A 25824-nucleotide genomic window follows, 5' to 3' on the forward strand; every position below is an offset into this window, starting at 1 on the left:
CCATGCCATTTTCCAGGGCATTCTATTCTATCCCCTATTTCCTGCCCTCTTCCTTCTCTCCAATAGTGAGCCAACATTCTGTTTTGGCTACCAATGCTTTGGCTCTGGGAGAATACATTTGATAGCCAGCATAGAGAGCCTTGTCAGTCTCAGCACTGGCTCTTTGCACTGGGCTTTTGGATCGGGCTAATGTTTAAATAACTTGGCTTCAAGGCTCCCTCCTCCCACATGGGAAGCCAGACCCAATATTCAAAAGTGATGCAGAGGTTGTATTACATTCAATAATGTAAAAAGTGACTGATAACAATGTGAAAAGTAAATTAAGTAGTCTAGGCTCTTCTGCAGTAAATTGGTTTGTGGAGTAGAGATTGCACAATAACATAGTATTGTAGATTTGCTGCTAAGGAAAGGTGTTAATACTTGTATCTTGCACTAACAAAGCAGATTTATTGTGTAAATAATATGGTTGCGTGGCAAGGCTTCATGTTTATAAGCAAATAAATAAATAATCCCCAAAGCAATTGCAGGAATTGGCCCTTTAGTTACATAAAAACAAGCAGCCTGGTTAAAAATAGAAATGAACACTGTCATTCCATAAACAAATCCCTTCCACTACAGACGAGACATTTTTGTAGCTCCAACAATAGATGCCTTTATTTACCATTCAATAACAGTAGAAAGGTCAAAACCATTGCTTTCTTTCCATAGACACTATTTTTAATTGGTAAGCACTTTTGATTCCCCCCCCCAAAGGATCACTTTCTATTAAATTGATTAACACAATATAAATGGCTGAATAATTGCATCTTCCTAAGGATCAAAGGTCTGTTCATCGAAAACCACCATGAGCGAAAACCTATGCAGCTAAGCCTACAGCCCCAAACACATTTACTTAGGGAGTAAGCTTCACTGAACAGCTTCTAGTGGGTTCAGCTTCTAGTACACCACTTGCATTATTGTGTGTTGGTTTTGTGTTTGCGTTGCTCCAAGCCAGGCACGAATTCAGCGGCGCTTGCATAAATCACTGCCACTTTCTTTTCCTCATCACGGCCACTTTCTTTCCTCCACTTTTCCTTTTCCCAACGATGGAAGGAAACCTCTAATATACCAATAGAGGCTTGGGTTAATAATATCTGGAGTATTGCTCTATCAGAATGCCACACATACCATCGGTGACTAATCAAGCGCATCTCCAAAAAAGATAGCTTTGATATTATCTGGTCTCCCCTTTTCTCTTTCATTGAAGAACAACAGGATATTTTAATACCGTCATCATCACAGAGGTGTCTGTGGAGGGGATATATTCATTGAAAATGTTAGCTTTGTCCCCTTTTCAAAAAAGGAACCTACCTGTTTGTCTGCCACCAGAGGTCATTCTCTCTGTATATCCCTACCACTCTGTAGGCTTTCTTAATAATAATGAATATTATTTACAAGCTGCTATGTGACAGGGTGCCTGGAGAGCCACATTATAGACATTTTAAAAAAAAAATCCCCATGATTTTAACTGATTTTATATCTACTGCTTTTTGTATTTTTACTGTTGCTACGATAATTGCCATTGTTTCTGATGTTTTTGATCTGTTTCAATTTTTTTTATAGTTCTCTTTTGCAGGCTATCTTGAAAGTCTAGATTAATAAGATTCTGGAAGAAGAAGAAGAAGAAGAGGAGGAGGAGGAGGAATAATTTCTCCACCTAGCAATTACTTCTGCTGCTGAGGAGGTTTCCCCAAACTCAGAATACTCCTTTGGCATCACATATTTTTTATAAGCAACATTAAAGCTTTCTGCAAGAGATAAGGGACAGCTCATAAAAGCATAATATGCATTTCCCCCTAATGAAAGTAGTTTCATTCCAAAGGTGGCAGGTTTTATTCCAATAGCAGTTTGAACTTGTATGCCCTGTTGCTAGGTTTTCATCCACCGACACCATTAGAAGAAGCAAATTGGTGATCTGGCCCCCTAAAAATAGCAAAGAACATTTATGGGCATCAAAGGGTGTTTAATAGGTTACAATAAAAAGAAATTCAACCTTGATTGGGTTTTTTTAACTGCTATTTTCTGTCTGCAGCTACCCAACTAGAATAGTAGATAGCTGTCTTTTGCAAATGGACTTTTTATTACAAGCGGGAAATGGGTGGTAATGGATAATAAGACATTTTCACACCTCTCCTGTCCTGGACCTGTTGTTCAAGGTTTTTATAAATGACTTGGATGAAGGAATTAAGAGGATGCTCATCAAATCTGCAGATGATACCAAACTAGGAGGGGTAGCTAATGCTGCAGAAGAAGAAGAGGAGGAGTTTGGATTTGATATCCCGCTTTATTACTACCTGAAGGAGTGGGGCTGAGAGACTTCAAGAAGTGTGACTGGCCCAAGGTCACCCAGCAGCTGCATGTGGGGGAGCAGAGACGCGAACCCGGTTCCCCAGATTACGAGTCTATAGCTCTTAACCACTACACCACACTGGCTCTCAAGACAGAATTGGGACTCAATATTACCTTTACAGTTTGGAGAACTGGGCCCAAACTAATTTCAATAGGGGCAAATGTCAGGTTCTGCACTTAGGTAGGAAGAACAAGCTGCACAAATATAAGATGGGGGACACCTGGCTTGCCGATAGTATATGTGAAAAGGATCTAGGGGTCTTAGTAGACCATAAGCTTACCATGAGTCAATAGTGTGATGCAGCACCAAAAAAGGCTAATGCTATTCTAGGCTGCAATCACAGAAGTATAGTGCCCTGATCAAGGGAAGTAATAGTACCAGTCTATTCTGCCTTGGTCAGACTACACCTGGTATACTGTGTCCAGTTCTGGGCACCACAATTTAAGGATATTGACAAGCTAGAACATGTGCAGAGGAGGGTGACCAAGATTGTCAAGGGTCTGGAAATCAAGCCCTGTGAGGAATGGTTGAGTGAGTTGGGTTTGTTTGACCTGGTAAAAGAGAATAGCCATCTTCAAATACTGTATCTAAAAGGCTGTCACGTGGAAGATGGAGCAAGCTTGATTTCTCCTGCTGTAAAAGATTGGACCCAAACCAATGGCTTCCTTCCAGTTAAAAGAAAGGAGATTCTGACTAAACATCAGTAAGAGCTGTTTGACAGTGGAACTGATTCCCTTGAAAGGTAGTGGACTCTCCTTTTAAGCTCATATTGCACATATGCAATAAATGAATGAATGAATGCTAACTATCTTTTGTGTAAGTAAGGTAAAGGTAAAGGGACCCCTGACCATTAGGTCTAGTCATGGCCAACTCTGGGGTTGCGGCGCTCATCTCACTTTATTGGCCGAGGGAGCCGGCATACAGCTTCCGGGTCATGTGGCCAGCATGACTAAGCCACTTCTGGTGAACCAGAGCAGCACACAGAAACACTGTTTACCTTCCCACCAGAGCGGTACCTATTTATCTACTTGCACTTTGACGTGCTTTTGAACTGCTAGGTTGGCAGGAGCTGGGACCAAGCAACAGGAGCTCACCCCGTCACGGGGATTTGAACCACGGACCTTCTGATCGGCAAGTCCTAGGCTCTGTGGTTTAACCCACAGCGCCATCCGCATATACAATTGTTTACCAGTCAGTCACCACTGGATGCAAGCCATTTCTGAACCCTCTTTTTTTCAACAAAATGAGCTCCCAGTTCTACTCCACAGTGTCACTAATCTGAACTTGTGCCGCACTGCATTTGATTCTGCCACTGTCTTGGCTGCCACTGTCAGTTATTACCCTGCCAACATTTGCCTTTCATCTTTTCCCAAAAGTCAACTTAACTTCTATTACAAAGGAAATGAAATGTTCTCCATGTTTGCCAACATTCTGAGAGAATGCTTTCTCTAAGAATGACTCAAAGTTCCCTATTCCCACACCCTGGTGTTACTCTGAGAACAACTAAAGTAAACTTTTCAGCAGCGGTTATTTGTTTTAACACCTTCCCCCATTGTAAAATGTTTGGCACTAGGTAAAGAACAACAGTGCTAATTTTATCTAGATTTCACATATCCCCTGGCCACATAAGCAGGGCCTATTTGTTCTTTAAAACCTGAAGACAAAAAAACAAATGATGCTCTCCCTCATCCTCTGCCAGAGGAAAAAGTGGAGTTAAGTAGCTTCAGGGCATTCAGGCAATACAAGAATAATGGGGGTGGGGGGCTAAAGCAGCTTCAAGGGGGGGGGGATTTTGGGAGGAGAAAAAAAGCAGTGAGCTTTCTTAAGAAGTCAGTCAAATATGCTATTAGATGAGGACTAATCTGAAGTCCGGGACGTGGGTGGCGCTGTGGGTTAAAGCCTCAGTGCCTAGGGCTTGCCGATCGAAAGGTCGGCGGTTCGAATCCCCGCGGCGGGGTGCGCTCCCGCTGTTCGGTCCCAGCGCCTGCCAACCTAGCAGTTCGAAAGCACCCCTGGGTGCAAGTAGATAAATAGGGACCGCTTACAAGCGGGAAGGTAAACGGCGTTTCCGTGTGCCGCTCTGGCTCGCCAGAGCAGCGATGTCATGCTGGCCACGTGACCCGGAAGTGTCTTCGGACAGCGCTGGCCCTTGGCCTCTTTAAGTGAGATGGGCGCACAACCCTAGAGTCTGTCAAGACTGGCCTGTATGGGCAGGGGTACCTTTACCTTAATCTGAAGTCCAGTCTATATTGTTCCCATGAAGACTGACACTATATCTAGTAGTGATTGTTTTAAGTAGGTTCCTGCTGGGACTGGTTTAGCTGCTGTGGGACTCCATACTCTACTGAGTTATTTTAGCCTCTGGTTGGGAGACACAGAAGCAATTGGCTTGGAAGGATTGCACCATTCATTATGAACCCAAGGCACTGATCTAACCTGATCTATGAACCACAGGTACCAAAGTACCCTTCTGAAGCTTAGTGGATGAGCTAGGATTGCATACATATCAAATACGACTGGATGTCATATTGATGTCAAATAGAAAATATTATCTGAACATGCAGATATTCAAGGAACATTCATCAAGATAGTTATAATTTTGAAGTGAGTTGGGGTTGTTGTGTTTTTGGTGGGATGGGGCAATAAATTACTTTTACTTACAAATTTTGATTCTTTAAGGGGAAAAAAGATACAACACAAAGATTGCACGTGCTTTGGCACAACTATTTCTGACATCTCTAGACAACATTCACATCATTTTTTAACCCAAGTTTATTCAAAACAGAAGCATATTTAACAGGCAGTCACCCTCTGCTGCAAATACCACATGCGTTGCTTGTAATATAAAATGCTTTGGCTGGAAGGGGGGGAAAGTTGATCAGTTTATGCTTTGTGTTCATTCTATTCAGTCAATTGCATATTCAGAAGGAAAAAGCGGTAGTTGTTCGGCACAGATAATTATCAGTGGCAGCACAATTTGCTCCTTTAGCTGTGGTAGTATAGAGACATCTAGCAAAAGAAGAATCCTAAGCATGGCATGTGGGATAAAGACATCAAGCTCAGCTCAGCCACACTCGGAATAAAAAAAATGTCAAGGAGGATTATAAATCCTGAGTACAGAATTGTATCCATAACAGAACACCTGTGCTTCTCCAACAATGCTTTGCATTCTGCTGAAGACACTGCCGGGATCGTCGCTGAACATGCCTTCCTTTGTAGCACAATGGTGTCCTGCAAGGGGTTAAGGCAGAAGTCACCAGTGTGGTGGCCTCCAGTCGTTGCCTTACAAGAGCCCTGACCATGGACCATAAGGGATGTGGGGCAGATGGGACTTGATGGAGGCCACCACATTGGCTACTGCTGCAGTAAGGCAATGTACTGGGTGCAACACAGTCAATGGCATTTGCTGCATTGGTGCTGAATCTGGAGATCAGGTGTACAAAGATCAGTTCAATGAGCACAGGGCGACTTCTTGCTGTATCATTGATAGCCTTCCACCGATTTTGATAGTCCATTGCCGCAATGCAGTTCCCCACAGATTCAGACCGCAGTGTTACTACTTCGATTTAACCAGCACTGAATGAAATGAATTTGCACGTTCTCTGTGTAAAAGTCTTACAGCAAAATCCTGTGCAGGTCTGTTCAGAAGTCCCATTGAGTTCAGTTGGGCTCCTGGGCATAGGTTTGCAGCCCTGCAGCACCTTAGAACTAAAAATTTAATACATGGGTGCTTTTTCCTATGCCCTTTTGGGGAAAAGGTTGAGGTTGGAAATGCATTTATTTTTAGTTCCTCCTCTTCACATCATTTTACGTTTTCCATCCCAGACCTCAACTTTCAATTGGCAACCTGAAGACATCTATAATGAGCTCCTTAAAGAAATCCTAGCACTTATTGCTTGTTCCTATATAATGTACCTTCTATTTTTCAAATAGTGTATAATTACCAGCTATTGAATCAGCATGGAGACATCCTCATGAACTGGTAATCAGACAAAGGAAAGACTAAGTGTGCAGCACAGATTAAGGAACATCAAAATGATGCACAATACAGTTGTGCATGGCTTGGCATGGCCCAGGAAGACAAGGGGAACATGTCCCAGTGACGCCGGAGTCTTCAGGTGGAGAAAACAGTCCAATTTGTTCTACTTGGCTTTGGTTTCCGATGTCTCCGTTTCAATATCCAGGTCAGTCAGACAGCAACAAAACAGCATCTGGGCATACTTAGTGGCTGTAGCTACAAGAGAAAACAATGATATGACATTATGAAATTAAGATGTTCACCGATATAGGGTGTTCCTGCCTCATATCAAAAGCCTAGTGAGCATGGCAGTCCTTGCCATCATTAGGAAAATCTGGCCATTGCAAAGGGGGCTGCGATATTGCAGGGATAGCCAATGTAGTGCCCTCCAGATACTGTTGAACTACAGCTCCCATCATTCTTGACCATTGGCCATGTTGGCTGGGTCATATGGGAACTGCAGTCCAAATACATCAAGAGAAAACCAGGTCTGCTACTCCTGGGATAATGAGTGATATGACTATTAGATAACAGTTGACATAAATACTTTAAAATCCACTAAAAGCCATAATGTATTGCTGCCTAAATAGCAGTTCAGCATGCATCGGAGTACTTCCAATTACATAACAACCCCCCCCCCCCAATTTTAAATATAATAAACATTTCTTACCTGAAAGCCTTCGCAGGTACCAAGGTCTCTTTTCTACGGGTAAATAGACTCCCAAAAGGTAAGCGGGAATTCCAGAGAGTGCTATACCAATTCCAATAATGGAATTGATTGTGTCGCTGAAGAGTGGGACTATGACTAGGAAAAGGGTGCACAGGCAATACACAATGGGGAAGAAGAGGCTGAGCTGCAGGTACAAAAAAAGGAATGCAAGTTATAGGAAAGGCTGTGGGGGAAATTGCAGCATGACAGCACATCATATAATAACATCATCTAGTTAAGCATCCTGTTCTCACAGTGGCCAACCAGATGCCTGTAATCCTGCAAGCTGGATGAATGCAACAGCACTCTCTCCACCAGTGATTGCCATCAACAACCCCGCCATTTTGTGTAAGCATTTCTGTAGCTGCTAACATTGCAATATACTAGAATCATAGAATCATAGAGTTGGAAGAGACCACAAGGGCCATCGAGTCCAACCCCCTGCCAAGCAGGAAACACCATCAGAGCACTCCTGACATATGGTTGTCAAGCCTCTGCTTAAAGACCTCCAAAGAAGGAGACTCCACCACACTCCTTGGCAGCAAATTCTACTGTCGAACAGCTCTTACTGTCAGGAAGTTCTTCCTAATGTTTAGGTGGAATCTTCTTTCTTGTAGTTTGGATCCATTGCTCCATGTCCGCTTCTCTGGAGCAGCAGAAAACAACCTTTCTCCCTCCTCCATGTGACATCCCTTCATATATTTGAACATGGCTATCATATCCCCCCTTAACCTCCTCTTCTCCAGGCTAAACTAGGTTCTAGTATACACATGAAATACTATTGAGTTAAGGATCACGGTGTGGTACACTGGTTTGACATCAGCTGATAGGAAGAGCCTACAGAGGGTGGTGAATACAGCACAATATATTATGGGCTGTCCCGTGAATCCACTGGATGAAACAGCAGAAGAACTTTGCCTCAGGAAAGTGAGGAAAATTCTCAGGGATGATTCACACCCTGGCCGGCACTTTCTTGATCTCTTGCCCTCAGGCAGAAGATATAGAAGATATGATTAGTCGCACCAACAGGGTAAAGAACAGCTTCTATCCATGGGCTGTTAGGCTGCTGAATGAAAAGACAACAACAGGGCAACTGACTTTCGGGTTTGGTGGGTGTGCGTCAGAAAACGAGGGGAATTAAGGCTAAGAGAGCTGAGTGGGTGCTGCTCGTGTAATCTCACTGTATACAAGTTGTACAAGTGACAATAAAGTTTTTCAAGATTTCAGTACATAGGGAACCAGGTTGAGGGAGGCTGTCCTGGGGTATGAATACTCAGGCAGGATAACTCAGGAGAGTAGCAATGATAACTAACAATGGAATCTCCATAGCATGCCTGATCACAACTGTGTCACTGCAGAACATAAAAAGAGCCCGCTGGATCAGGCCAATGGTCCTTGCCCAGCATCCTGTTCTCACAATAGCCAACCAGATGCCAGAGGGAAGCCTGCAAAGCAGAAGAGCAGAAGAGCATTCTCCCCTCCTACATTTTGTAGTCACTGGTATTCAGAAGCAATTGTGCCTCTGATAGTGGAAGTAGACGGTAGCCATCATGCCTAGAAGCCATCAATAGCCTTTTCCTCCATGAGGTGCCGGCAGCACTATTTTCAGAGCAGCTTCCAAAAGATAAATAACTGTACTTGTTGCTAGAATATTTCTAGGTCATGGTCTGACCAGGAAATTTTCCTCTCACCTCAATGCTATCAGGAGAAGATGGGTATCAAGGACCAATTTAGTTTGCACCACAGTTTAAAGGGGTTTTAAGCAGGAGAAAATGTGACTCTACACGTTCTTGATAGCAAAGCTGCAACGCACTCACACCTATGCGCACATTTTGAAGCTTCTGCTCTGCTATTTACTTACTTTAATGGGTCTTGGCCTGTCTGGCTGGGTATATCTTAAGTATATTAACCCTGCAATGGATAACCCAACAAAGAACCAATAGCTGAAGCAATAGTAATTAATCAGCAGAAAGACATCTTCCACAAGGAGATAAATCAAAGTCATTAAACCCTACAAAGAGATAACAAAAAGAAAAGAGAGAGAGAGATAATTTCCTAAACACCACGTTCTAAACACAGACTTGATAGCACACTACACACAATGTTCTTTACTTAAAGCCTGACAAAAACATTTTGCAACCTTTTTGAGATTTTGGGAATCTTCTGCAAAAGCACATGCAGTTTCTTAAATCCTTCCAAGGGTTTGTGCTTGATTTTTTTTTTTTTAATCCTTTTACAGTTTGTTTTCTTTTTCTATGGTTGCATGATATTTTGTGATGTGGGCAGTGCTTTTTTCTGGGGGGGACGCAGGGGGACGCATACCACTAAACATTTTGCAAATCTTTGTACTTTTGTCCATTTACTGTATTTATTTTCCCCGATTTGAACTATAAAATGGTGATTTTCTTGAGTCAAAATGAGAGTACCTCTAAACTTTTTTTTTTAGAAAACGAGCACTGGAAATGGTCACAGGTGCCCCTGATCCAACCAGAAAGCAGATCAGAGTCCTCCTGCACATGTGATCACTGCATAAACAGATCCCTTGGCCAGATGCTTGCATCCAGCAATCAAGACTGCACACAGAGTGATCAGGATCTGCATATACAACCGATGATGTGATCCCCTTCAGAATTGTATAATAGGGATGGGAATATGCAGTACCGGTAGGATTGAGAATGCACTGAATGTAGATTTCAGAACAAAACAAATATACAGTGGTACTTTAGTTTTCAAACGTAATCCACTCCAGAAGACCATTCGACTTCCAAAATGTTCAAAAACCGAGGTGCAAAGGGTGGTCTGCAAATTTCATTGAGAAAATTGAGAAACACACAACGGAAGCCATTTGACTTCTGAGGCGCGTTCAAAAACCGAAATGTTCAGCAACGGAGATGTCCGAAAACTGAGGTACCACTGTAAATGAAAATGTGTTAAAAGTCCTAGAGCTTTTCTTTCTTACGCTTTGTAATCACTTACATTAAAAACGAGGGCAGGAACAGGTGTGAAACATTTTATATGAATCAAGCTCAGGCTATCTGGGAGTTGTCCTTCTCTGGCTCCAACGTAGAAAAGCCTGCCGCAAGGTTTAAAAAAGTCTTATCAATGCACAGTCCTATTATATTCTAAGGGGACATGTGACATGGCTCTCTAAAGAAACATTAAAAAACAGTATTACACAATATTAGGAACAGTTCAAAATAAAATATACAGAAGTGAGGTTGGGTCCTAAAAATATACATCTCGATAAAGAGGCACGTCTTCAGCATTTGCCAAAAGCCGTGTGATGAAGGTGCCAGCAGTGGCAGACTTGGGGCTTTCAAATTTCAGCAGTGTCCCGCTTGATGCTAAAATCTGTCCCCCCACCTCTCATGCTCCGGTCTATAGCATTGTTGTGGCGTCCCCTGCAGCATGGGCACCCAGTGCCACCGCACCGGCTGTGCCACCCTAAAACCACCTCTGGTGCCAGACACTTTCCTCTGTTGGAAAGTGTTTACTCCACAATTGCTGTGCTAAGGTGAGAGATCCCATGTCATCCGTTCCATGTAATTCCTGTTACTGGACCCAGTCATAGGGAAATGACAACTTCACCAGACTCACAACTTCTGAATCAGCTCATAGCCACTGCTATCTGTAAGGAATGGCTAAATGCACCCTCAAAATCAGTGTAGGATCTGATTGCACCATTGTAACATGGGCAGGGTAAAGGAATAAGGGTACATGTTCATGTGTCTCAGTCCAGGCCGGCCCTGCTGTTAGACTGTAGGAGGCGGAAAATGCAGAGTTCTGTGTGTGCAATGCATGGCCTGTCCTACTCCCCCCCCCCCCCCGCTAAGCTTTTGCCCTCAGACCCTCAGATGCGGCAGAGGGTGTTGCCCTGTTGACAGTGTTGAAGGGAGATTCAGTTGCCAGCCCCCTGGTGGAACTGGAAGTGCCATCTTTTCCTTTGCCTCAGGCGGCAAAATGCCTTGCACCAGCCCTGGTATCATTATTACAAGGCAGCTGTGAGGAACCCTTGGGCCTTCAGATGATGCTGGACTTCAACTCCTGTGAGCTGCAGCAAGCATGGTCAATGGCCAGGGATGATGGGAATTGTAGTTCAGCAAAGGGCCAAAGGTTCCCCATACCTGCTGCCAGGTGACAAGGGGGACTCGCATCCCACAGCTTGTTATGACAGCAGAACTCTTTGCAGAACTCCTTAGCTATTTGTCACAGAGAGTGATGAAAAGGCAAGAGCTTATACAGTTTATCAGAGAATATTTGCTTGGTGCTGTATGCTTGGCCTAAGTGGAATTAGGCATGGCAATACAGTGGTACCTCGGGTTAAGTACTTAATTCGTTCCAGAGGTCCGTTCTTATCCTGAAACTGTTCTTAACCTGAAGCACCACTTTAGCTCATGGGGCCTCCTGCTGCTGCCGCACTGCCGGAGCATGATTTCTGTTCTTATCCTGAAGCAAAGTTCTTAACCTGAAGCACTATTTCTGGGTTAGCGGAGTCTGTAACCTGAAGTGTATGTAACCCAAGGTACCACTGTAAAAGGTTTCTGCATTCCTAAAGTAGACCACCAGGTGGCAGTGTGCTTTTGAGGTCCTTTTCAGTCTCATGTCATTTCCATGCTGCTGAGTTACCAGTGTATGCAGAATTACCATTATTATTATTATTATTTTTTTAAATGCAATGAACAGTATTCTAAGCTCTTCAGCTTTCAGTGGAATGAGGATCTGGAGTTCTGAACAGTTTTTTTTTTTAAAATCACATAGGAAATTCAAAAAGACAAACAGAATACACGCTGCTATGTATCCTCTTATAATTTATTATTGTGCAATTGAATTAAACCCAATTAATCCTTGTTATTAAATGCCTAAAACTGACTAGCTCTGCACAGCAGAATCTCAGATGCAAGAGCTGACTCTGTTAACTGACATTCAATTGTATTTTACAGCCGTTTTACTGCTGGATTTTTCTTGGGGCGGGAGCACAATCCATTTAGTTTATAAGAGAAAAAGTGACAGAAGCTTCGCTAAGTTGTAGCAGTATGATACTCTATTCAGTAAAATCATTTCTGGCAGAATGCTACTGGCTCCATCTGCACAGTCCTAGTTTCTGAATTCCACATACCTGGAAGCTGCAATAATTGATGAGTTTAATCCTCCATAACAAGACATCGCCACTGCAATAGGGATGATCCACTTAGCATGGCTAAGAGTCTCATTACCAAAAGTCTGCAAAAGAAAAAGAAAGAAAGAAAAGAAAATAGGCTCACTCAGCTAGTTTCACAATGCCAGCCAACTGTCATGGAAATTTACAGCTGAAGCACAAAGTCGGGAGAGCTCATTTTTGACAACAATGCCCCACCATAATCTTGGCACAGCTTTTTAAAAGCCACACTAATAATATTTTAGTTATCTGTCGCGCACAGCTAAATTGCCAGTGAGTGGATGGTTAAACAACATGAGAAAGTAAAACTAATATGTATTTAAAAGATTGATCACAACTCAGTGGTGGGATTTAATCACCACTGTGGGATTTTGTGAACTCCTAAATTGTGTACAAGGGAACAGAGGAGATTATTACATAAACTGTACATTATGCAGTATGCTCTGCAATATATTTATAAGATGCAAATAAGGGTTCCTTCTTCACCCCTCTGGAAACAGACAACAGGGAAAATCAGCTACACGTGTATTCGGTCAACAAGTACAGATGTATGGGCCCAGATTTATTATTCTGCAACAGCCTTGCATATTAGGCTTGCTTGCAACCAAATCTTCATGTACCATACTTTCCATGTATAATTGCCTGAACGTTTTGAAGTCTCCCACTATTTCGAGAACTGGATATGAGCTGGTCGCACAACCTAGGATATTAGGTAACAGACTGGTTCTGATGGATCAACAGTTATGGGTTTCAGACAATGGCTGAACACAAAAATATTGTTGAGTTGGCCCCCCATTGACTCCTTAAATCCTATAATAGTTTTAAGAAGTGGGCATAAAATGTACAGTAATCTAATTTGGTTAAGAGATGCTTTCCTAAAGCCTAGTACACTTGGAATGACAGTTTAATGCATATGCCAATGCATGCTTTCAAGATATGTAATTTGTGATTATAATTTTCAACTAAAATTTCCAGTTTGTACTAATGGACTCAGTTATGCTAATAAGACTTTTTTTCCTGGCTGCTGAAGTTTGAGTGCAAATGAGAGAGAATGATAGATAGATGATCGATAGATGATAGATAGATAGATAGATAGATAGATAGATGATAGATAGATAGATGATAGATGATAGATAGATAGATGATAGATGATAGATGATATAGATAGATGATATAGATAGATGATATAGATAGATGATAGATAGATATAGATAGATAGATGATAGATAGATAGATAGATGATAGATAGACAGATATATATATAGAGAGAGAGAGAGAGAAAGAAAGAAAGAAAGAAAGAAAGAAAGAAAGAAAGAAAGAAAGTAAGTAAGTAAGTTTGGGCAGAATTTGACATTTTTGTCAGGTACTGGTGGGCAGTGTGTCAGTTTGCATTTCTTAGTACAGAAAGTATTGATCTGATGAGTAGAGATCTTTCCCATTCTAATTAATTCAAGAGGGTTCTGGAAGCTTCTGTGTGTGAAAGAAACAGGCAGAAGGTTTACGGATGTTTGGGTTATTCCTTCAGAGAAGCTGAGTACAGCTGGCTTAAATTGGTTCTGTTATCTATTTCTGTCATAGTCATGCTGACTATAATAATAGGCAAGGGGGAGTCTTGAATTCATTTTCTCTTTTCCTTCTGGTGTGGTGTTCTGTATATAGTATGCTTAGTGTTAAGGTTTAGACTTATAGGTTATTGTAAGTTTAAGTTGGGAAACACAGGTGGCGCAGTGGTGTAAACCACTGAGCCTTGGGCTTGCTGATCGGAAGTTCGGTGGTTCGATGGGGTGAGCTCCCGTTGCTCGGTCCCAGCTCCTGCCAACCTAACAGTTCAAAAGCATGTCAAAGTGCAAGTAGATAAATAGGTACCGCTCCAGCAGGAAAGTAAACAACATTTCCGTGCACTGCTCTGGTTTCACCAGAAGTGGCTTAGTCATGCTGGCCACATGACCCGGAAAAACTGTCTGTGGACAAACGTCAGCTCCCTCAGCCAGTAAAGTGAGATGAGCGCTGCAACCCCAGAGTCGTTCACAACTGGACATAACTGTCAGGGGTCCTTTACCTTTTTAAAGTTTAAGTTTAGTCTGCTGCAACTGGATTTCTTATGGACAGTGCCAATCCTGAATGTATTGGATTTGTGACCATTGTGCTCATTTGCCTTCAGTAGCAGTAAAGCTCTGCTGGATGGAACATTAAATGCCTCTGGTCTATTTTTTGGGAATCCTGCAACGTGTTTAAGTTTTTACTCTGCTAACTATGTGTTGGAATCTGCCCTGGATTAATATTGAGCAGAATTACATGACACAGTGGAAGGCAAGAACCAGCCTTCCACAACCTGGACCCTGTAGATGATGTAAACTACAACTTCTGTGAGCCTTGAGCCCATGTTGAGCCCATGGTGGACTTTCTTTTGTTAGAGGTTTTAAAGGAGAGGCTGGATGGCCACCTATCAAGGATGCTATAGCAGTGAATCTCCCGTATTGGCAGGGGCTGGACAAGATGTCCTTTGAGATCCCTTCCCGCTCTGCGATTCTACAAACTCATGATTTGCGACGTACCACGGCCACAGCATCACTCCCTAACAGGGCAGGCATGTCCAGCACAACATAGTAGGCCACATTCGTCAGCAGGTAAATGATAGTCACGATGGGCATTGAGATTGCAATGGAGAGGGGCAAGTTTCTGCAAAAGGAAACGAAACAGTTATTTGCAACCAACTGAAGGGTAAACCAAAGGGGAGGCACATTAGAAAAACAAGAACAACAACTCGCTTGGAATTGGCATAAAACTTCAGCACCTAATGCAAGAATGGTATGACCCAAGACAGGCATGTATACCTTTCTGGGTTTTTCATTTCTTCCGTGACGAAATTCAGTGTATCCCATCCAGAGTAGGAGAAAAGAGCTGAGTAAAGGGCAAGTGCAATGAATCCTGCATCTGCTGTGGAGCCTTCAAATGGCTCCTTGAGGTTATCAGTTTCTCCTGTGGAAAGATCAGAAGCCTGCGGTTATTTACATCTGCATGCCTACACACAACCAATATGTAGCTTATAGGAAACAGGGGCAGAATCAGAATGTTCCCTACATGAAAATGCTGAACGAAAGTAGCTTCATATTGCCTTTACCATGTATTATGGCATCCACAAACCTGCCAGCATTGACTATAGGGTGTGTCTGTGTATATTCCTGCTTCACGTAACAACTTCTCACTTGATACTTGAAGAAGAAGAGGAGTTTGGATTTGATATCCCGCTTTATCACTACCCGAAGGAGTCTCAAAGCAGCTAACATTCTCCTTTCCCTTCCTCCCTCACAACAAACACTCTGTGAGGTGAGTGGGGCTGAGAGACTTCAAAGAAGTGTGACTAGCCCAAGGTCACCCAGCAGCTGCATGTGGAGGAGCGGAGACGCAAACCCAGTTCACCAGATTACGAGTCCACCATTCTTAACCACCATACCACACTGGCTTTACTTGGGATACTTGGTTCATGTGTGAAGAACATAATAATAATAATAATAATAATGGCCCAGAATTAAAGTATGAGCTAGCCCAGAGTCTATATGCTGTTCAGTTTTGCTATCGTATTTACACATAGAAAGTAATTTCTTACCTTGGGTGATTTTATAAAGACCCACAGCTATTACCACAATAAGGGCCATGACTTTGGCATATGTGAAAAGGTCTTGCACTCTGGTTCCCCACTTCACATTGACACAGTTAATAAAGGTCAGGGAGCCTAATAAGAGAACAGGATACAAATTAGATAAACCCAGTTAGCTGTACTTCATTAGAATACTGATGACTTGGACGTTTTTCAATTAACATAACCTATTTTTTTTTAGAACGGCAGAAGAGATCAACTGGCTATGATAAGGATGGGTGTGGAGACCCGAAACAAACTGTCATTTGAATCAGGATCTGACCATGAGCTATGCTGGCTGGGCCAGATAGGAGCTAATAATACTTGGAGAGCCACCGATTAATCACTGTAGCCTCCCAGATGGAAGGCAGGATTGGAGAGACATTGGAATGAAGTCAGTTTTTCAGTAAGGAAACAATGGATCTGCTTATTATCTGTTTTACAGTGTTGCATTTTCTAAGCATGCCTCAAGGGAGAAAAGAAAAATTAAAGAAAAGAAAAATAATAGAATAATAGAATTGTAGCATTGGAAGGGACCCTGAAGTTCATCCAGTGTAACTAATGACATATGGCTATCCAACGTCTGCTTAAAAACTTTCAAGGACGGAAAGTCCACCACCTCTTCTGGGAGTCTGTTCCACTGCTGAACAGCTCTTACTGTCAGAAAGTTTTTCCTGATGTTTAGTTGGAATCTCCTTTCTTGTAACTTGAATCCATTGGTTTGGGTCCTACCCTCTGGAGAAGGAGAAAACAAGCTTGCTCCATCTTCCATGTGACAGCCCTTTAGATATTTGAAGATGGCCATCATATCTCCTCTTAGCCTTCGCTTTTCCAGGCTAAACATACCCAGCTCCTTCAACTGTTCCTCATAGGGCTTGGTTTCCAGACCCTTGATCATCTTGGCTTCCCTCCTGTGCCAGGATGTCAATGAACAGACACCCAATACAGCCCCAGATGATAGAACTGGTTTTGGAGAACTTGTGCCACAGAGCACAGTAGAAGTTCTTTGGGAATAAACATGAATAGTATTGTGCTTGCTTGGTTTAAGTCCTACTTGTGAAAATGACTTGGTTTTGGACAAGTCACTCAGCCTCAGTTCCCAATCTTTAAAATAGACATAATAAATGACCTACCTTAAAAGACTGTTATGAAGATGAACAAAGGGTTTATTCACTTTTTTTAAAATGTATGCCTAAAAATATAAATTAAGGGTATGACAAACAGGCATCTGAAAACCCCACATATTTTATAGGTATACTCTTCAGAAAGCTAAGATTGATGCAGGGTCAGTTTTTGGTTGGCAATCCAAGTAAAATCTTAAAACACCAAACAGTGCTATCAATATGAGTGCAAAACAAATAACCCGAAACTGTTTTCAGGAGGGGGCAGGTGTTATTTTTACAACTCCAATTATTTCACTAACAAGATAAGAGCACGGTGAGAACATTCTTTTAGTGCCCTCTAGCATTCAGAGACAAAGTTGCAGTTTGCTATGAAAAAGACAGAAAAGTTGAGCTTTTTACTGAGTTCTGCCCGGACACTGCTAGAGACAGCAGTATTCCAGATATGTCTGGGAAATTCTGGCCTCAGATTATGAGGGGGCTCTTAAAAAGCTTTTGAGAACAAAATTTCAAGTTTTTCAGAATTGGTAAAAGAATAAAAGGAACAAAGAAAACAGATTCCAGAACTGTCATATCCAATGACAAAAAATATACCCTTCCCAAATAGCATTTTTGGGCTAATGCTTTGGGAACTGTTCAACCTGAGTGCCTTAGCATGTCTTAGGGCCACATTCACATCATATATTTAAAGAACTGTGATACCATTTTAAGCAGCATGGCTTCTTCCAATGAATTCTGGGAGCTGTAGTTTGTTTAGGGTGCTGAGCTTTTTTTAAGGAGATCTTTATTCTCCTCCCAAAGCTGCAGTTCCCCGAGTAAGCAGTTAGACTACACACACAGTATGATAATATCATCCTCCCACCATCACCTCAAAATGATGTCTTGCTGGATCACACTGCTGTCTGTCTCAGGGATGGGGAAACAGATGGTTTTGCTCCAGATGTCCTCAGCCCCAGCTAGCCTGGTCAGTGGGGTCAAGGATGATGGAAATAGTTGTGGTCCACTAACATCTTGAGGGCCATAGGTCCCCATTCCTGACTTCTCTATCCCAGCATTCTGTTATTAACAATAGATGTTCATTCCTCAGAAAAAGGTGGTGAATACAGTGGTACCTTGGGTTAAGTACTTAATTCGTTCTGGAGGTCTGTTCTTAACCTGAAATTGTTCTTAACTTGAAGCACCATTTTAGCTAATGGGGCCTCCCACTGCCGCCGCACCACCGTTGTGCGATTTCTGTTCTCAACCTGAAGCAAAGTTCTTAACCCGAGGTACTATTTCTGGGTTAGCAGAGTTTGTAACCTGAAGCGTATGTAACCTGAAGCGTATGTAACCCAAGGCACCACTGTACTGTTGTTTATCTCTAATATCTGAGAAGAAAAACCCTGGAAAACTAGGAGCTTTCTGATCCATGCTGCCTACAATGTATGACTCTCCAGGGTCTTGGGCAAAAATCTTTGTTTCTTTCATAGCCCTGTAATTAACAGATGGCCACTAAACTGCCTTAATATTTAATACACACACACACATACACACACACACATTCCATTTTCCTATCAAGTCTGTTGGAATCCAGACTTTTCCCTCTGATTCAGTGGCAGGAGCCTAGGCGTTTTGTGCGCAACCTTCCCCCAGAAGACACATGAAACTGTCAGTTCGTGGCCTGAACTTGCATAATCAAAATAAATTGTTGCATTGATGGACTACAATTTTACTTACAGATGCAGGCAGCTGCAATCAACCTAACTGCTCCATAGGGTGGCTCACAGAAGGGAAATATCGGCTGAACAATATAATTTGCAAAAGTGATGGCAATGACGGCCTGAGTTGTTGGCTCAATAATGAGCAAGGAAGACCATAGTCTGATAAAGGCTATAAAACCTCCAAAAGCTTCTAGAATGTAGGCATAGCTTGCTCCTGATTTAATAATGGATGTCCCCAGTTCAGCATAACACAGTGCTCCAAACAAGGAAAAGATCCCACCAAGGGCCCAGAGGAGGAGCGAGAGTCCATACGAGCCACTGTACATCAAAACACCCTTGGGAGCCACAAAAATCCCCGAGCCGATCATGTTCCCTACTATCAAAGAGATGCCATTAAGCAAGGTGATCTCTTGCTTCATCTGCATTTTTTCCTTCTTGTTCTCTGCCACTGAATCCAATTCATGCAATCCATTCTTGGGTATGCTCTTTTTATTGCAACACGTGGTCCAGGAGCCTGTCATGATCTTCAGTTAATCATTACCTGGAAGTGAGGAGAAGAAGAGAATGTTTTGTCTGCAATGCTGGCAGGACATAGAGAACCAGGAATCGTATTGTAGCCGTTTTAACTGCATAGTGGTGTAAGGGGAAATTTGATTTGAGTCGCAATTTAACAGGAACCGAAATACAACTGTCCTATCCAAATTTTGCGACGCAGTTCTCTACTCATATCGTGCACATAAAAAACGCATATATTTGGGGAAAGTTTGCAGGAAAACATATATAATATTAGTGAAATCAGCATACAGAAATGCTGTTGGTCAAAAAAGGCTAACAACCCTGATCTAAAGAATGCTTGGGCCAATGGGGCAGTGCGCCACCTACCTCAGTCTGCCCTCAAAGCAGACCCCAAATGCCTTGCCTTCTTACTCACCACCAGTTCAGAAGTCGTACTGCCTGTCAGCTTCCTCCTTCACCTCAGTGTTGCCCTTGTCAAACAGAGCTGGAATGGGGATGGGAGCAAAGCCAGAACTACTTGGCTCTGCCTCTCATTGGCTATGGTTCCTTGTGCTGTTTGAACTCCCTGCCTTCCGCCCCACCACTCCCAATGGCCACCAGCTACTACTGTTGACTTCATCGAATCCAGGGGTGAGAAAACTGTTCGCAGTCTGAGGGCCACATTCCCACCTGAACAGCCTTCTGAGGGCCACATGCATGTGGTGGATGGGGCCACAGGCAAATGTGGGCAAATCAACTAATGAAAAATTTACCATTGTACCATAAACTTAAGGGACGTGGGTGGCGCTGTGGGTTAAACCACAGAGCCTAGGACTTGCCGATCAGAAGGTCGCCGGTTCAAATCCCCGCGACAGGGTGAGCTCCCATTGCTCGGTCCCTGCTCCTGCCAACCTAGCAGTTCGAAAGCACGTCAAAGTGCAAGTAGATAAATAGGTACTGCTCCAGCGGGAAGGTAAACGACATTTCCGTGCGCTGCTCTGGTTCGCCAGAAGCAGCTTAGTCATGCTGGCTACATGACCCGGAAGCTGTACGTCGGCTCCCTCAGCCAATAAAGCGAGATGAGTGCCGCAACCCCAGAGTCGGTCACAACTGGACCTATTGGCCTTACCATAAATTGGCCTTACCCTTTGCCTTACCATAAACTAGTTTCTGCACACATAACACTCCATCCCTGCTCCATGTGAACAAGAGGCATTATCGGAGCTCAAGGATAAATTTCCTGTAAGGCAAAGCCACTCAAGGCAGGAAGCAAGATCAGCAGAGGGTGTGGTCTGGGGAGAGTTCTGAGGGCCAGGTATGGAGGCCTAGAGGGCCGCAAACAGTCCCTGTGCTCGAGGTTGCTCACCATAGCTGTTTAACTTTTCCCTTTCCTTGCGAGGAATCCCATTCGGAATAAGGGAATTTCCCTTAAAGAAGGGAAACGTTGACAGATATGTTGCTCACCCCTAATCGAACACCTCCTCTTGGTGTTGCCTGCATTAGTGGGCTCTGCCTGGATAACATTTCAGCCATTGCAGAACCATATCAGCTAGATTTGTTCACTTACTATCTCACCCTCCCCTTTCTCCTGCAAAATCCTCCATTACTCCAGCTGGCATGAATGTAGCTGGAAAGTTGTGCAGCTGCCATCAACCATGTTATAATTTAACACAGCCACGTGGAGCAAGGAAAAAGACTATCCCCTCTCCCAGAGTTTGTTTATAGCCTTGTAAACCTAGGGGTGTTGTAGAGGAATGGCTCACTGACCAATCTGGTTACTGATCACTGTTCTATCTTGCATCAAAATATAATTTTGAAAGAAACTCAGTAGCACAATATTACATAGGGCTTGTTCACACAATCAGAGGTGATCCCAGGTTGTTTCCAGATGGTTGCCACCTAGGTTGTTCATGTGACTCAGACTTGTTATTTCAACTGAACTGCCATGGATTGAACAGGGAGCAGTTTTCTGCTGCCACAAATGTCTGCCAGACACGCTGTGTGCTTTCTGCAAATTGGCAGTGCCAAGCTTTAGTTCATCCGAGGTAACTGCTGCTTTCTCCACTTATAGCACATCCCTTACTTTAAGATCAAGGGAAGTTGAATCATCAACTAGGGATTCTTTCCACCTCATTCATGCCAATGACTGTGCACCCAAAGCAGAAGAAAGTACTCTAGATTAACTTACCTTGGGTTTCTGGTTTTCATTTTGTTTTTAATGCCCTTAATCATTGATGCAATACAGTAGTTTATTGGTAAATGTTTGTTAAAAACAGCTGTTGTGAGCCAGGCATGGCGTCAGCCCTCGTGCTGGAAAGCCAGTTGTGCTTGCTTGTATCAAACTTCAAAACACAGCTATTGAGCATGTCCAAATGCAAGCTGGGAAGTGAAATGTTTCTTGTATGGACACAGGCCAAGCTGGGAGGAAGCCAAGTGTGCAAAACAAGGCTTGGTGTCATAAAGAGATAACCCCCCTCCCAAAGACATATCATAAGCCGCCCATCCAAAAAGCACATTGCAGTCTGGACTTACGTTTATAATCCAGTGTAAAAAGCTGAACACCCCCCCTCCACGACTGGAAAATAAAAAGACCTGGTTTTCCAGCTTGTCTACAATTTTTTAGAAGTAAACTCTAAATCGACACATGCTCTACCCTTCAAACGCCCAATCTCTCATATCAAAAGGAGGCTATTGTTCTGATCTACAGCTGGTAAATAAATATCAGAGGACGGTTAATGCTTACCCATGGATCACTGATGTCCTGCCCTGTTTAACAAGAAGATGGCTGTAACTTCAGGAACTTAAGAGTGAGCTAAGGCTGAAAGTAAGCAAGCAGCTGCCTAGCAGGAAGGGTAAGTGATATGAATATGAATGCCCCCTTCTCTGTGTGCTGCTATTTGTATCCCCACAGCAGGGTAACCAAAATCAGCTGCAGCAGCAGCAGCAGCGTATCAAGGAAACTGCTTTCCCTCAAGCAGCTCAAGTTCACTAATGAACAACAACTGCCAGGGCTACAGCCAAGTCCTTTCCCCCCAGAATTTCTAGGAAATTCACTGATGTTTGCTGAAGACAAAGGAAACTGCCAAGTCGATTATGTTTTCCCTCCTCTACATTCTTAGAATCTTTTTTCATGACCACCTTTGATGGTGCTGTGGCTCACTGTATTTTGCAGAGGGTGCTGGTGTAAACATCCATTTCCAGAGCAAGTGGAAGTAAGACTATGTGTGGGCAGGAGGCAGAGAAGCGTTTGTGTGTCTTCAGACTCAAATCAGCAGAACTAGGTGGAGAGGCCAGGAATTGGCTAATTTTGTGGCACAGTAAACCAGGTTACAGTGGAAGTGTGACACTAATTCAAAATATATCACATGAAAACCCCATTTAAATCAATGGGATTCAGTTCCGTGAACAGACTCATGATCCACTTTCAGAGCCACTTTCACATTCAAGTATAATTTCCAGCTGCTTTATTGATCTATAGGTGTCTATTCCATCACAAAGGAACATCCTGAAACTTCCTAAGGACAGCACACAGCCTAGGGAAAACAAAAGAACCTGAGATATATTGTGATGTCTTTGGGTGGGGGGTGACCACAGACACAGCTGCAGGCAAATTCAGGAGGAAAGAACTACATGACTTAAATCAGGGACAAGATTCAAGCAAAATAAAGGAGAGGTCTAAAAGGAATGGGTCAAAACGAGTCACTTGAGAGATGATGAATAAAGAAAAGGATCTCACACCAAGCCTGAACAACATGTGTGAGAATGTCCCGACATGCTCATAACAACTTGCTCAGCAAAAGGGTATATGCTTCTTTTACTCTGTACATTTTATATATTTAAGTCCAGCTGTACCAGGGTGGTGGAGGCTGGCAGAAGTCAGCCCATTCCAGAGCAGACTTGGAGCACTCCTGTGGACTCCAGGGAGATTACACTAAAGCCTGCTTCCCACTTAATTGTTTATAGTCAGCTACAAGACGAGCAGCCCCATCAATTGTGAATATGGTGCACTGGTTCAAGTGTCCATGTTTCCTTGCAATAAAAATAGAAATGGCAATGGGCAAAATCTCTGTCCCTTCAGTTCTTATTGCAGGGAAATCCAGCCATTGAAATGTGCACAGGTACTTGGGATATTTTCTTTCTAAGCCAGAGATCGTAGAGTAAGGTTGCAATGGGGGTAAAACATTCCAATTCTAGTGGAATTGAATGGGAATTCATATATATCTGGGTACTTTTTATCCCCGAGTCCAAAAAAGAGTAACACAAGACTTGGCCCTAGGATGGGTTAAATTGGTTGCTAGGTTGCTGGCGGCTGCATTGCTGAAAATGTTGTTCCCAGTAGGGAATCTAGGTTCAATTCCCTGCTCAAGTATGAAGCTTGCTCAGTAACCTTGGGAAAGTCAGTTTCACTCAGACCAATCTCCTTTACAGGTTGAAAACATGGGGTTCCACAAGAGAGGGGCACAAAAGAAATTTAGGAAGCAGTGACAAATGGGGAAGCCAGCTCAATGTGACTAAATTAAGCTGGTGGAACCTCCCTCTTCTCTTGGGTCAATTTGATCCGCTGGTGTGGAACAGTGGTGGAATGGTCACTGCACCCGCTTCCCAATGTACACCGTGTCCTCTTCTGAAGACAAGCAGATGGGAGGAAAAAGTTGGGCATTGGGAGAAGATCTCTATCCCCGGTTGGTCCACATAGATGATATAAGAATGCAAGAAGAGCCTGTCGATCACGCCAATGGCTCATCTGCTCCAGCATCTTGTTCTCACAGTGGCCAACCAGAGGCCACTGGGAAACCAGCAAGCAGGATTCAAGCACAAGAGTACTCTTTCCTGTTGTGGCTTCCAGCAACTGGTATTCAAAAGCATCACTGCCCCCAACAGTGGAGGTAGAACATAGCCATTGCAAAGCCTTCTCCATGAATTTGTCCAGTCCTCTTTTAAAGCCACCCAAGGCCATCGCTGCCTCTTGTGCGAGTGGGCTCTACAGTTTAGTTATGCACTTTGTGAATTAGTACTTAATTTTATCTTTCCTGAATCCATCAATATTCTGCTTTGTTGGATGCCCACAAACTCTTGCGTTATGAGAGAGGGAGGGGAAAAAAAATTCTCTATCTGCTTTCTCCACACAACACATCATTAAGCATCTATCATGTCATCTCCAACTCTTCTTTTCTCTAAACTAAGAAGTCCCAAATGCCACAACTTTTCCTTATGGGCTGTTGCTCCAGGACAAAAATCCCACGCAAGCTTTGCAGTACTGAAAGCTTACTTTTCTCTGCCTTTTGTTGGAACACTTCCAGGTGCATGTTACATTTCAACACTGGTGTCTGAGCACAGGAACACAGAAAGCTGCAGATCAATGGTCTATCTTGCTCAGTATTGTCTACATTGAATGACAGTGACTCTCCAGGGTTTCAGACAGGGGACACTCCAAGGACCAGCTCTGAGACCTTCTGCCCGCAAAACAGATGCTCCACCAGAGAAATCCTACAATTTTCTTTTTAATGCTCTATGATTTTTTAAAACACACGCATGCACACAAAAGAAAGAGAGACTTACCAAGGTTTCCTAACCTGTTGTCCTCCAAAATGATAAAGGCTCCTCTTTGGAACTGATGTGATGGAAGCCAAGGCCCAGAATGAAGCAAAGTGCAATGCAGTCGAAGAAACCGAACAGAAAAACAGCCCTGGCCAGTGTCTTGTGAGCAGCAGCTTAGGAAGTTAATGAGTGTAGGAGAGCTATGAGGCAGTCAAAACAAAGGGGCCAGGGTCAAGGAATGCATTTGTGTTCCTAAAGTCAAAGAGCAGCTGGAAGGAGCTTACTGAGCAGCCTGTAGCCATGGGGATATGACCCAGGCCAGTCAGGCCCTGCCTTGGTTATTTTTTCCCCAAGCGTCTGTTGCTTATTTTCCCAGCGCTTTTTGCTCTCCCTCCCCAACTTCCACCTTCTCCTTCATGCATACTGGCTGCCAGGATTTATCATCAACCCAGCAGAAACCAAGGACAGAGCAGACAGCTCGGATCTGGGATATAAAGCCATGCTTTGTTGGTGCCCACTAGGTACCACATCCCAGGCTGCTCTCCTCCCACCCCTGCTGGTCCCCAGAGGTAACAGCCGTCAGCCACGGCTCTCTAGTTTGGTGTGCATGGCCCCAATTCAGTGGCAGAGTTAGGGAGGGACTATCCTGTGTGTGCAACATGGAGAGTTGCTTCCAGTCAGGGCAGACAGTACTGAACTAGATGGACCAATGATCTGTCTCAGTTTAAGGTGGCTTCCTCTGTGCCCTTGCTGGTGTGTTTTTACTGAGATGATTTCAGCTATTGTCTAGCCAACTCTTGCATCACGCCCAACTTTTAATAGCCTATGAGTCAAGAGAGAAATCGAGCCACTCCAGGCACAATTGAAAATGCCAACCCTGCCTCCTCTTTCTCTGCAGTCGCTGGGAGGTGGCCTTGCGGGAAAAGAAAGGAGGCCAGGGATGGGCGTGAGGGTATGCAAAAATGTGGCGCCAACGCCTGCCATCACCCCTCTCACCTGTCCAGAGTCTGTGGTCCTGAGACAACCGCTTCATCATGCCTCATGGGCGCACTGGACTTGCTG

At 43.4% G+C, this 25824-nt stretch overlaps 1 protein-coding gene across 6 annotated transcripts; it reads right to left on the minus strand.

Moving 5' to 3' along the window:
• Nucleotides 1-5049: 5049 nt before the first annotated feature.
• On the minus strand, nt 5050-24975 carry LOC310682386 (Y+L amino acid transporter 2-like). 6 transcript variants are annotated; one of them, XR_014513890.1, is made up of 10 exons: nt 24784-24926; nt 18746-19270; nt 15879-16004; nt 15106-15250; nt 14827-14950; nt 12233-12336; nt 10093-10189; nt 7870-9127; nt 7078-7499; nt 5050-6623 (listed from the first exon to the last, which is right to left on the minus strand). XR_014513890.1 is itself a non-coding variant. In XM_083451179.1 (10 exons), exons 2-10 carry the CDS (start codon nt 19248-19250, stop codon nt 6532-6534), a joined length of 1527 nt encoding a protein of 508 aa, XP_083307305.1. In that variant the 5' UTR covers nt 19251-19270; nt 24784-24975; the 3' UTR covers nt 5050-6531. The 6 variants fall into 6 exon arrangements, 5 of the variants coding, with proteins under 5 accessions (XP_083307305.1, XP_083307301.1, XP_083307303.1 ...); XM_083451179.1 differs by having other exon boundaries at nt 7078-7261; nt 8978-9127; nt 24784-24975; XM_083451175.1 differs by lacking the exon at nt 24784-24926 and adding an exon at nt 21968-22212 and having other exon boundaries at nt 7078-7261; nt 8978-9127.
• Nucleotides 24976-25824: the final 849 nt, after the last annotated feature.

Source organism: Podarcis tiliguerta (genome assembly GCF_965153285.1).
Source record: "Podarcis tiliguerta genome assembly, chromosome: 7".
In the NCBI taxonomy this organism is placed as follows: Eukaryota; Metazoa; Chordata; class Lepidosauria; order Squamata; family Lacertidae; genus Podarcis; species Podarcis tiliguerta.

Bases quoted from the DNA above. Each gene is read 5' to 3' on its own strand.
- LOC310682386 (XM_083451179.1), bottom strand. From the start codon at position 19,250: ATGACAGGCTCCTGGACCACGTGTTGCAATAAAAAGAGCATACCCAAG. The intron at 14,951-15,105 runs GTATACATGCCT...TTCCTTTTGCAG, and splicing joins GAAATGAAAAACCCAGAAAG to AAACTTGCCCCTCTCCATTG. The intron at 6,624-7,077 runs GTAAGAAATGTT...TTTCTCTTGTAG, and splicing joins GTACCTGCGAAGGCTTTCAG to CTACAGCCACTAAGTATGCC.